The following is a 13,591-nucleotide window of genomic DNA, read 5'->3' as shown; positions in this document are numbered from 1 at the left end:
ACCGCTCTATATTGCCTGCCCTGGAAAGAAGCAGAAGACCTCAGTTATCAGGCCTTGCAATCAGATACTTTTGAAGAGGAAGCAATCTGTTTGTATATATACAGATGTGTTCATGTTCTTCATAGCACATTTGAGGCTTAAAGTTTGACAGTGACTTTTGCTTTCCATGGTGAGAAACACCAGTCATTCCTTTTTTTTTTCTCTCTCAAGAATGCTTGACTCCTCAAAATCATTAACTGAGCTGACAGATTTGTCACAAGTTTTAATCATGTAATTAACCACTGCCAGTGGGCTAAATACTTTACAGCTCCCCTATATTTAAATGGAATTCAGAGTCTTTTAAAGAGACAATAAACTAAAGCCAGTGCTACTAGGTAAGAGTTTATATGGGAAGATGCATTGGTATACTGTAGCAGTTCAGATTCACATCTTTATATCTCTCCTATTATAGAGAGATCCTGACTAGGATTTCATCTTACACTGTGACTTAGATTGAGGGACTAGGCCATTTGTTCCTCAGTAGTTAAGGCTGTGGTTCACTACTATGAATCTACATGGAGGATAGTATGTAAGTGGGTGACTAAAGCTTTTATCAGTAAAAGCAAGGAACATTTTGCAGGGGAGTGGTTGCAGTTGGATGGACCTCACAGAATGTATTTGTCAATTAATTTGTGTGGGAGTTAATGATATTTGCCTGAAGGCTTTCCTTCTGTCTGATTCAGAATTGTGTCTGTATCTCTCAGGTGTTAGACTAATGAGAATGCTTTCTGAATTACAATAACCAAGGTAGTCAAACCAAGGAAAAAGACAATAAAGGGGGAAAGAAGAAAAGATATCTTGTGAAATGCTATAAATTGATATTATTATTGTTATGGATATTGTTCTGGCAATAAAAATGGAAGGAAGAGTTTAGATGTTAGAAATTACAGTGAGTTGCATATCATAGGAAGCTCTTCATTTCTAACTTCAGTGAACATTATCTCTCTATTGAAGTCAACTATTGAATAAGGATGCTGCTGGTGATCATGAGCAACTAGTGAGTCCTTGGGGCCCTTTTATCATAGACAGTCAATGTTCAGGAGAAAGCTGCACTTGTTCTGGGTCCTGAAAAATCTTTGAAATATGATATTAATCTTTTTTAGCATTTGAGGATCTTCAGGTCTGCTGAAAATTTTCATTCATTTCAGAATAGTCTCTTCTATCACACTTTTCCTGATAGCTAGTCCTTTAATAATCCTTTTTCTGATAGCTAGTCTGTGCAAAAGCAAGCTGCTCAAAATCAGGTCTGTTTATTTTGCTTCTGTCTACCGGAACTATAGAGCATTTCTGTAGGTGCACAACTCCAGCTCCCCAAAGTGCTGAAGCTCAACTGCTAGCGTGTATAGCATAGCTGCTACTCTACTCTGAACTTGCTGCAGTGCCCCTGGAGCCACCGACTTACGTGGAAACAGGTCATTCTGCCCTGTGCTGTTGTGTTTGGATGGCAGATGAGTGGGAGCAGGAGCTTCTGGTTCTGTTTTTGTAGATGGAACCTTCGTGTTACTGCTGCCTGCTTATCATCTCCTGCTCAGTTTTGTGTGTTCCTACATATTTGGGAGATTTTAAATGAAATATGAGCTCAAGTTCTGCCCTTCTCAGCATTAGAAAGTGCCTCACTCCACATCAACAGGCAGTTTGTGCTGGGACGCACATGAGAGGAGAATGCTCAATACCTCTCTGCTTCTCCACTTTAGGCTATCAGAGAGAGCTGCTTTTCCAGAGGGATGATGGCTCTTTTAGTGCCTTTGGAAATGAAGATCCCTCTGGGAGCACATGGTAAGTAATTCTGGCAGATTCACTGTGGAATTTGAGTATTTTAGATATTTTCCCCACGACTGAAAAATTTTTGTGAAGCTGGTAAAGATTTCCAGTTGTATTAGCCTTCTGCCTGATTTTCACTATGTGTTTAGGCCAACTCTAAGGTCATTCTGCTGGCTAACATGCTGCCAAGGCTATTATTAGGGCAAAGCTTTTTAATTTTGAAAAGAGGAATGATGAATTATTTTAGCCAGGAGAAAGGCTTGGTCTGAAAATTTTCTGTTGCTTTCCTCAAAGGAATGAAGAATAATAATTGAATGACTTATTTTTTGCAGTTGGCTAACACTGTTTAGGGCTATGCAGTCATCATTGCTTTGAACAGATTTTGAGTTTTCTCCATGCTGGAGGTTGAGGACTGACTGAGGCGTTTCCTAGGGGATGAACAGTTACTGGTGGTAAAATTTTCTCCTGCCTATCTCTCTCACACTTCGTTTTTTTGAGACTGAAAATACGGCTGAAAAGGCCTTTTCAGTGCTGAATTTCTCCCTGAGAAACATAGTGAGCATAGCAGTGGACACTACATAGGTAACTGGGACAAGTTCCAGCACTGTGTTCAGCTAACCCATGTTCAGTTAGTTTAAATATACTAATGTATTTCAGTATGTGTTGCTGACTTTAAATAGAACCATCACAGTTACTCTGCCACTGATTGAGTCACTCCTGCAGTCAGTGTGCACCTTTCATTGATGTCAGTGGGATGTGCCTTAAATTCATTATTAATGGATTGGAAGATTAAAATAATTTATCTGTACTGGCAACCCTGGTACTTTAAATAATCATAGAATCATAGAATCATGGAATGGTAGGGGCTGGAAGGAACTTTTAGATATAATCTGGTCCAACCTCCACTGCAGAAGCAGGTCAACCTAGATCCAGTTGCACAAAAATGTATCCAGGTGGGTCTTGAAGACCTCCAAGGAAGGAGCCTCCACACACTCCCTGGGCAGCCTGTGCCAGGGCTCCCTCACCTGAACAGTAAAATAGTTTTTTCTTGTGTTTAAATAGAACTTTTTGTGTTCCAGCTTCATCCCATTACCCCTTGTCCTGTTGCTAGCTACTATAGAAAAACGGATGTCCCAACCTCCTGATACTCACCATTTAGATAATTGTAAATATTAATAAGATCTCCCACAAATGCATGCTTGGAAAAAGAAAGAGTCAGAGCAGAAGTTGAAGTTACTAACAATAAGACAACGATTGTTTCAATGATATAATTACCAGGACAATTGAGATAATTACCATCACACTCATAACTGCATTACATTGTAAACTACAATTTTTTTGTAACTTTAGCGTAGCAGTGGAAGATGAGAGCAACATTTGAGTAAAGATGTGCATGTGCTGGCAGACTTGGAGTCTGTACTTTGTGTTTATTTTGAAACATAACAACTGCAAAAGGGGTCATCTTTGGGAACAAGGACAGAGCTTCATTTTTTGGTGGGTTAAGCTTGTCTATATGAGGCATGTATCTTCCTCTGTGCTTGGGAGTTGTGTGTAGAACACCTCATGAATCACAGAATTCTTATATCATCTTAAACAGATGAAGCTGTAATGTGTTGCTAATTTTGTTCTATTTAATTAACCTTTTCCTCAAGGTTATCAGCTTTTGTATTAAGATGTTTCCTTCAAGCTCGTCCATTCATAGATATTGACCAAGATGTACTGATGGATACAGCCAAGTGGATTGTCCGGCATCAGAAATTAAATGGAGAATTTAATGAGCCTGGGAAAGTGTTAAACAGTGATCTTCAAGGAGGCACCAATAATCCAATCACTCTCACAGCTTACATCATGTCATCCCTCCTGGGGTTTGCAGATAAACAGGTATTGGAATTCATAAATAGAATTAATAGTTGCTGGAACATTCCATAAATTGTTATTAGCACCTGGCAAACACTGGTGGTTTAAGGAAACAGAGAGATATCTGAACAGAGGCAAAATGTAACTGATTTTGTTAAACTTCCCTTACCTACCTGAGACAACACAAAATCATGCTGGTAGACGCTTCAGTTTTATGTGCCTTTGCAAGTTATAAAGGTGGTTGCTTTTTCCAAGAATATTTGCATGGCTTTAGTCCAAGAACTTGCAAAGAAATTTATGGGGGAAACTATCCTTAGAGATGTTAAGTCATTCCAAATGAATTCATTGCAATTACGGACATTCATAAAAGACAGTGCCAGTTGAAAAAGCTTGCCTCTGAGGTACGTGCGTGGGATGCTCAAAGAGATTTTCACTGTTTCTTGGTTGTTGTTTGGTGATAGTAATGTTTCTGGTTTGGTACAAATTTTTCTTTTAAATGACAGCGTTTCAATATATATTTTGTTCACTCTGCCTTCTTCAACGTGATGTTAATTTCCAGCATGCTTATGTCATCAAGAGCGCTACAAACTTTCTGGAAGATAAATTAGAAGAAGGCATTTCGGATAATTACACTTTGGCACTTGTGACATATGCATTGTCCTGGGCAAAAAGTACAAAGGCAAAGGAAGCCCTGAATATTCTGAACCAGAGAGCAGAACACCAAGGTAAAGCACAATGATCTTACACAGTTCTATAGAAGTATTTTTGTCAAATTTAATAAGACCTATCATATATCTACAGATGCATGTAGAATTAGAGATGGAGTCCTTCTGAATTCAAATCTGTTTTGAGCATGATGTAGAGAAAAAGCTAAGAACTTCCAAGACAGCCTTCATGAAAAGTGTATATAAATGAATGACAAGTCACAACAAAGCTAAGCGTTTCAATCTCATTTACAGCGTTTCTGATGTACTGCAGCACTGTGATGCTGTTGGAGGGCATTATTTGTTAGTTTTCCCATGTTGTTATGTGCGCTTTTAAGATCAACCCTGTAAGATTAAAGAGAGATAGATAAGGTTAGCTACTCTGAAGTGGTTTGGATAGATCAGGAGGGTATTGGGAGGCAAATAGTTATAATCTGTATCACAATTAAGAGTTCAAGGATTGGACTTTCTGTAAGACAATCCAGATGTCTGTTGCATTTTCTATAGGGACGCATTGTCTCATTATATTTAACATTTTCCAAGTTCAGCAGATCTGAATTTTATTCCCTATTTTTGGGGGAAGACCAGACCATAAAGAGTACGAGAACTGGAAGGTTTTGGCTCAAAGTAGTAACTGTCCTCTTGAAAAATCTGAAAGAATTCTTGTTGTAGCCTAGAAGTGGAGCCTCTTGGATGTCCCTGTATTTACTGAGTTAGGCCTTTTGGACAGTCAGTTTTGGGAAGGGAGGAAGTCACTTTTTTGGAAGGCTTTACTCAGCTGGGATGCATTAAGAAGAGTGTGGCCAGCAGGTGGAGGGAGGTTCTTCTCCCCTCTACTCTGCCCTGGTGAGGCCTCATCTGGAGTCCTATGAACAGTTCTGGACTCCTCAGCTCAAGAGGGAAAGAGAACTGCTGGAGAGAGTCCAGCACAGGGCCATCAAGGTGATCAGGGGACTGGAACATCTTTCATGTGAAGAAAGGCTGCGGGAACTGGGGCTGTTCAGTCTGGAGAAGAGGAGACGGAGGAGAGATCTTATTAACAAATATCTAAATGATGGGTGTCAGGAGGTTGGGACATCCCTTTATTCTATAGTAGCTAGCAACAGGACAAGGGGTAATGGGATGAAGCTGGAACACAAAAAGTTCTATATAAGAAAAAATATAAGAAATATAAGAAAAAACTATTTCACTGTTGAGGTGAGGGAGCCCTGGCACAGGCTGCCCAGAGGGGTTGTGGAGTCTCCTTCCTTGGAGGTCTTCAAGACCCGCCTGGACATGTTCCTATGCAACCTGGTCTAGGTGAACCTGCTTCTGCAGGGGGGTTGGACTAGATGATCTCTAAAGGTCCCTTCCAACCCCTACCATTCTATGATTCTATAATAATGAACCTAGTGAGCAGGTGTGCTGCCTGAGGTGCCTTCTCTAGTCCTGAAGATGAAGGAGCACCCCAGCAACGAGGTGACCTTTTCACAAGGGCTTCTTTATTGAGCCCTTTGGGCTGATAGCAAAAAGATAAGTGTAAAGTTCACTGAAATCAATGGAAGTGACCATTTGGACTCCATCTTATTTTCTATCTAGATTCAGACACTTCTGAGGAATTGCTTTATGGGCCTAAACATTAAGACAATATTAACCTTGATAGATCCCGTATCTAAAACATTAATTACGAGATTTCCCTTAAATCTTTCCTGGAAGTCCAAAGATGTCAGTCTGTGGATCTGAGGTTGTTTTTGGTTCCTTTTGCAGGAGAGTTTCGTTTCTGGATAACACCTGCTTCTGAAATTTCTGACTCTTGGCAGCCGAGGTCCATTGATATTGAACTTGCAGCATACGCTCTGCTCTCGCACTTTCATCAGGACAGATTAGCAGAAGGAATCCCTATTATGAAATGGCTAAGTCAGCAAAGAAATCACCTTGGGGGATTTTCATCTACTCAGGTAATATCTTGTCTCAAGGGGCTTTGCTGTACTTCCTATATGGAATTGTGTATTTCAAAAAAGAAAAAGAGAGGAGGGACCATTTTTTTTTACATAGTAATTACCAAATTTTGGTTTTCTGTAACAGCTTTGGTTATGTGCAAGCTTGCATTCTTTGTAACATTGACATCTTAAGCCTGGACTACCAGTTTTAGTGTTTTGGCAAGTATGAGAAAAGACAGAATTAGAGTGTCACCTTGATTATATAAAACTTTAATAATAAAAGATATTAAGAAGTGATGCCCATGAAAAAGATAACTAGATTTTCCAAGCAAGTATGAGAAATGTATGTGCATACTTTCTTTCCAAGGAGAGAAACCTCTTTCTGTTTTTTCCACGTATGGGTCCTCAAACTCCTGGAAGGCTATAAACCAAGATAAGAAAAGGGGGTTTTTGAGAAACAACCTAACCTAGTGCCTCTGTTGGCAGTTGGTCTTAATAATGTACTTTGTCCTCATTATTGTTTAGATTTTTGATGGGCCATGAAATTTGGCAGATCTTCATTATCTCCAGGAGGTTTCCATGTTATTGAAACCACATCTTGTAAGCTGTGCTGGCATCCAGAAATTAGTTTAAACTAGCTTTTAAATTAACTACAAATGCTGATCACAATAAAATGTCACATTTCATCATACTGCTTGGTACCAAGCTGTACAAGCTATCCAATATTTTCAAATGTTTGTTGGTATTAAACTGAGAGAAATTAGTTCAACTAAATAAAATGCAATTTAAGAATCAGCCTGGTTCCCTGAGGTTCTAGTGTTTTCTTAATATGTTAATTCTTGCTTGTTATTGGAAGAGTAAATGAGTTGAAAAAGCTTTTCTCTATTCTCCAGAAACCATTTTTATTCGAAAGTCTGAAAATCCAGCAGTGTACCATTTACCCCTGAGGATGAAGTTAAGAAATTTATTTAATCCTTTTGTTCTTCCATAGTCTAAATTATTTTTATTCAAAATTACTCCAGTGTCTCTGTAGATGCCTTTTTAAAATTGTTGAAGTGACCCCAGACTTTTTCTTAACTTCTAAGATTGCTGAAAAAAGAATGTTTGGAGTGTTTCCTTCCATGAATTTATTACATTAGAAACTTAATATATTGTTAAACTGTAAGAAGGAGAGTAATCAGCTGCATGTGTGGGGTTTTCTAAGTTAAGATATGATCACTCACTGCAATTTTTATACATAGTATAGCTTACTATGCATTTTCAATCAGTATATTTTGCCTTATAATACTTTTAATGTTTGGCATAAAAATTAAATATTTTGTACATATAGAAATACAATTCATACCAAAAAAATGACATATATATCCATGTAAATTTATATGATAGGGAAGAGTAGCAAATTCTGTAAAGCCTGTCTTGCTGTGCAAGAGAGGCCTATGAGCCCGTCTTGAGAATGCATTCCTTAATTTTCTAAGTTATGTATTGGATGCAGCATAGTGATACTGAGCTGTGTGCTTTGTACTTCAGCTGTGAGTGTTTTGTGGGGAACAGCCTTGAGTATATCTTCTGCTTTAGAGCAGGCCAAGGGGAACACTCATCATTTTTTCACCTGTGTTTCTGAGAGTCGTTTGAGCCTGGGATGTAGGAGAGCTCTGAAGTCACCTTCAGCGATGGCAGATAGCATTTCTAGATGTTTTGCAATCTCTGTGAACTTAATGAGAGAAATGTAAATGTGAGAAATGTAAGTGTAACGAGTTGGAAACCCCGCTTCAAGGTGTTCCTGGGTTTCCACAACTTAGGTAACAGCCAGCATGTTTTGCTTTGAAATTATTAAAATTGGATTCTTTCACAAGTTCTTACAGAACCTTAGGTCTATAAGACAGATCAGATATATAGATGTGATAGGTAGCTGTAGTTTAATTGACTTCAATGTGAAAGAAGTTGTGTAAGTTTGGGCTTCCAAGCTGTAAATCTTCATCAGAAACAGACATGCACAGGAGGTTTTCAAGATGCAATTGGTCAGGATATTAGATAATCTTGTCTAGGCTTCATTTCGCATGAAATATTGGACTAGATGATCTTTTGAGATCCCCTCTAACCTGGAATGTTCTATGATTCAGTGAGTCTGAGTAAGGGCAGAGTCATTCAAATGTTTTGTCACTGTCTTGTGCAAAGGAGTAATCAAAGGCATTTCTTCAGGGTAAATATTGGACACCTATTGAAAAAGTGTATTACTTACTCCAGACTATTAAATCTTCCTGTAGCCCACTAGTTTCATCTATTGTCACACCATATTAAGCACTTGATTTGGAATCCCAGCTATAGTGATTCAGTGTACCAGCAACTTTGGTGCTGTTGCTTGTCAGCTTCTATTTCTGGATTTCAAGCAATCAGTGAAGTGGGTCCTCTCAGAGAAGGACACAGCATGGGAAGGAGAATGGTTTCTAATAATTTAGAGTAAATAGGTAGCACGTGCTGGTGGTACGTTAAGGTGTGGCATGGTCACCGTGTCATAATTAGTGAGCTGCTGTTACGTTAGAATTTTGTAGCTAGATGTAACCTAAGGATGGATAAAACACCTCTGTGTCCTGAGCCTGCAAGGCCAGTTCCTTTACTGTTGCTGGTTAAAAATCAGTGCAAAAGAACTACACAAACAGGAAAATCCCTGGTAAGCATTAGAAATCTGTAATTGATTACTGTATTTTTTTTCAGAAAATAGTGAATGTTAACATTCTCATCCATTGAACTGTGCTGGACCTAATGGTTAAGAACTGCTTGTGTTCAAAATGTGGAGACCTAAACCTGCACAAAGATAAACAGAGAGTTTTAGAGATATATGGATCATAATGTGTTTATAAGCATATTCTGCAGTGGTTAAACAATTGCACAAAACCTTTTGATCAAAAGTAGAGTATAAAAACTGTGCTGAGCCCCTTTGAAATTGTTGCCAGGATTGTGATAAAAACTCATTTCAGGCTTTTTTTTAACAGATAAACATTAATAGTTTTTCAGACCTATAGCTTTTGCTTCAGTGATTGTCACTAAATATATACAGAAAGTAGCAGTATCATTGCTTTCCTCATTGGCTTTCTCTTTGCTGTCTGTATGGTGTGTGATTCTCACTGCTTTGTCTACCAGCATGTCAGATCTTTCACAAACCTTGCACAAGAGGAAAGTTTCCTTAGCTGGCTCTCACCTCATTTTTCCATTGCATGTTACAGTAGCGAACTTGTTGTCCTGTGTTGGCATACCTCTTCTCTTCGGGGATCCTTCATGCCAGTGGAATCCCAGTGGAGGTGTGTGGAGGTGGCTGCATGAAGATTCTGGGATAATCAACAAATGGGACAAAACAGGGACTGTGAGCTCCCCAAGGCGTGGCCTATACACAAGTAATTCACTATGCAATCTTCTGTTTAGTACTGAAGGGTTTGTTTCTCTCCACAGGACACGGTGGTGGCTCTGCAAGCCTTGAGTGTGTTTGCAACTCTCACAACGGCAGGCAAAACAGAAGTGGATGTAACAGTGACAGCACCTTCCTTGGAAATACCAGAAATATTTTCAATTGATACTCGAAACCGTTTTCTGCTTCAGACCAAGGAGGTACTGTAGAAAGCAGCAATGCTTTAGTCATCCAGTCTGTTGGCTGAAAGCACTTTGAAAGTACTGTTTTACTGACCTGTCTTTCAGATTGCCCCTGCACAACCAATGACAATTACAGTGGCAGCGGAGGGAACAGGATTTGCTGTTTTTCAGGTATGCAATGGAGATATCGTTGCTAAAAGTATGCTGTCTATTAGGAAGGTGTATTTTCAAAGCTTTATAAAACATGTTAATAAAAACAATCTTCTGAAATGTCTTAAATCAGTACTAAAGCACTTTAATTAGTAAAGAATGCTGTGAACCAAATCTTGTGTGAATGGACATACTCATGTGATTGTTTTTATTGGGTGGCCTGGCCATTAAGCACTGCTGGGTGATTGACAGTTTTGGGGCACTTGTGAGGGTCAGAGCCATCCCAAAGCAGCCTTGTCCTCCTGCACAAATGCAGTGTCAGTTTGCAAGATAAGGGACTCCAGGGGTACCTTGGCAGGCACAACGATCAGAGTTAAAAAAGGCATGTGGACCAGGCAGAAATGCCTCATTTACATAGTAAACTCATAGTAAGTTATTAGAGCTGCTTTCCTTAGAATACAGCAGTGGTGGAAACACTAAAAATTAAAAGGGTATTGCTGCCAGGTTCTCCAACAATTTTCACACTGTTCTGAAATTGCATGAAAGGCAGAGTGAAAGGATCCTGCAAACTGCCAACAGTAATATATGCTTTAGCATCAGCCAAAAATAGGGCATTGTAAAAGAGTGGAAGGAGATATAGCTATCCCTTTTCTGCCTGTCCTGTAGAAGACTGTTTCAGTAGTGTAAATTCAAACATCTTTACTTGTATTTAAACAAATATGGTGTGATCAGCGTATGCTGTAGAACTAGCAAACCATAAATAGCCTTTTCAGCTTCTTCCTCTTTCCCCATAGCAGAGATTAAAGTTCTGAAGGAATTCTGTCCCCAAGTTTTTCCCTAACCCTATAAGAAATACCATATAAGGAAACAAGATCTGATTTGAAATGATCACTAATGAGTCTCTCTTCCCTGCTTTCCTGTCGATGACAGTGACTTAGAACCACACAGGTAAAAGCGAAGACCTTTGAAAAACTATGGATCATACACAAGTATTAGTCTCTGAGCATGAGAAACTCATTTTATTAGAAGTATATCGATAAACTCATAATTGACTGTATCACAAAAGCAGACAGAGTTTCTACCAGACTTCTAATCATACTTGGGAAAACTGAACTTAGTCTGCCTTTAATTGTCTTGAAGTTTTATGCCAGGTCAGATTCCATCTCAAGTTCCTTCCAACCTGACCTTCACTTCAGTGTTCTTACGCATCCGGAAAACAAAAAAGCATGGTGATGGTTGGTAAATATGCTTTTGGATATCAGACATTTACAAAGATACCTTCACATCTACCTTTCAGTGGTGAACAACAGCAAGAGATACACTTCATTCATTTAGCACCAGTCTGAAAAATCAACAGTGCCATAAATCATGACCTGTGTTTATTAATTCCCAGAAGTGCAGATCGAGTTTACAGCAGAGTTCAGAAGTTTCAGAGGATAATTTAGATTCAGACCTGCAGGCCAAGATAGGAATGAACATCTCAGCAGGACTGCATTCACACATCCATGGTTTCTGTGTGTGTGGGTATGGAATGTAACAAAGTAGGGCTCCAGAACAGTTAGAAACTACTTAACTGTAATAATTGAGAAATACTCCCTGATATTAAGTCAACTAATTTGTCAGGCGAGCTGGTCAAAAACTTTTCAGCAAATTGTTTCTTGCTGGAAGACTCTGATTTGTTGAAATGAATGCCTTTTGTGGAAGCACATTGGTTCCAATTACATTTTTGCCAGAAAGAAAATTGTGCATCCAAACCAGCGTGTCTGGTGAAGACTGTACAGAAGTCTTCCACCCAGAATAGCCAGCAGTTTGCTCTGCAATTACAGGGCTCCTTGGGGGTGTATAGCACCATGGTTTAAGGTCCTCGTTTGTTGTATGAATATGCAAATGTGATCCCAAATAACTGGTATTCAGGAACAAACTCCAGATTATTGTCTTTGTTTAGGTGATCATGCTGTTGCCTTTTTTTCCTGCAGTTTGAGTCAGAAATGCTGTGAATTGATTCAAAATACTGTACTTAACACACTGGAGTAGGTTCTCCAAAGCCTTTTCTTTGCTGGGATCAGTTCTTTCCTTCTGCATCCTTTGGCAGCTCTGGTATTCTAAATGGAAGAGCACTCTTGCCATTTGAATGAGATTTCTATTTTCTCAGTCACAAGCTAGATCTGGGTCACATTTAATAAATTAGACAGCATATGACATTGTGATCACATTTCTTCAGCAGGGTTTCATTGCCTTGGCCCACCAATATGCAGTGAAGATTCACTCTTCTGGGATTCAACTTTCTGGCCAAATGCAATTAATTTAAGTATCACAAAACACAAGATTTGGTCCATTTGATAAAGGATTTTGTCCAAGCAGTCCAAAAGGCTGTTTTCCCAACAGAATGGATTCTTAGATTTTGTGAAATCTCACTGTCTGTGTGTGCAGGTTGACAGTGCATTCACTCCTGACCCTGCAGAATCTCATAAAATGTATTTATTTTTTGATACTTTAATTGCAAAAGCAGACATTTACTTGCAACTCTGTGGTCCTGCAAAGTCTCCCAGCTCATCCCTTCATTATGTGGGAACATACTATGGATGACCTAAGACACTGACTTTGCAAGAGGGAAGAGAGGATGCTTTTAGAGTTAGGGTATATGAAAGGCAACTCTTGACAGAGGTGTCAAAGAAACAGTCATCCCTGGGTGGCCTGCATAAAGTCTTGGAAGAAACACCTCTCTGTTGTCTGAATCACTGTGAACTGAGCTTGGCAAATGCATTAAAAATTTGGTATGCCCCATGCCTTCTCTAAGGAAGGAGAATGCCTATGAAATACTGGACTAGCAATGACAGAAGGGTGGGCAAGCTCAAGACGAATGGGTATGGGCAAAGTGGGTAGGCAAACAAGATCTCCGTGAGCTCTTGGTCTCCTATAGAGAGCAAGTGAGGGAAAAACTGAGAATCACCTCTGAAAAGCACTGACTGTTTTTTACCACAGCATATTTTCGTAGACTTAGGCAAGGGACTGAATGTTATTTAGTGTGATGGTACCTAAAAAGGTACACTGTGACATGTACTCATATTTATTCCTTACAGTTTGAGTGGATACTAAGTCAAAAAGGGACAGAAATATTGGTGATGATTTCATTAAATTCATGCCCTCAATTGAGCACATTTGTGCTTCTAGCTGAAAAACAAAAAGGTTAGGGAAAGAGAGAGCAATAAGGGTGTTATAAATCAGTCATGTTTTTTGAAAGGTAGTGCAGCTGGTTGGGTCAGATACTGTTACAAGCATCTCTCTCATGCAGAATAGCCTTTAGGTTTCTCTTCTCAGGCCTCTCACCAGAACTGTTTGCAGACTGGACCAGTTCTGCTTTTACCTTTAGCAGCTACTTTTTGAAAGGGTTAAGGAGAAATACAGTTGCACGTTTTGTTAATTTGATGCTAGTTTCTGTATAATAGCCTTCTGTTCTTGAAGTAAGAGTGTATAAAGAAGGAGACTTTAATTAAACTGTGTTGTGAAAAAGATTTTTCCTTCATTGTCATGAGAAATATGGAAAGTCAGACCGTAACAGCGATAACTCATTCCATGAAA

General features: G+C 39.1%; 1 protein-coding gene across 1 annotated transcript in view; it reads left to right on the top strand.

The window, feature by feature from the left end:
* CD109 (CD109 molecule) overlaps positions 1–13,591 on the top strand; it is a 78,488-nt gene that overhangs the window by 53,911 nt on the left and 10,986 nt on the right. Inside the window, exons 24-29 of the mRNA XM_061989786.1 lie at positions 1,734–1,815; positions 3,453–3,681; positions 4,217–4,382; positions 6,108–6,298; positions 9,725–9,880; positions 9,968–10,033. Coding sequence (XP_061845770.1) covers positions 1,734–1,815; positions 3,453–3,681; positions 4,217–4,382; positions 6,108–6,298; positions 9,725–9,880; positions 9,968–10,033 — 890 coding nt within the window. The remainder of the gene's footprint in view (positions 1–1,733; positions 1,816–3,452; positions 3,682–4,216; positions 4,383–6,107; positions 6,299–9,724; positions 9,881–9,967; positions 10,034–13,591) is intronic.

Source organism: Colius striatus, chromosome 2 (genome assembly GCF_028858725.1).
Source record: "Colius striatus isolate bColStr4 chromosome 2, bColStr4.1.hap1, whole genome shotgun sequence".
Classification (NCBI taxonomy): Eukaryota; Metazoa; Chordata; class Aves; order Coliiformes; family Coliidae; genus Colius; species Colius striatus.
Note: the sequence above shows the minus strand (reverse complement) of the source record. Positions and strands in the feature narration are given on the sequence as shown.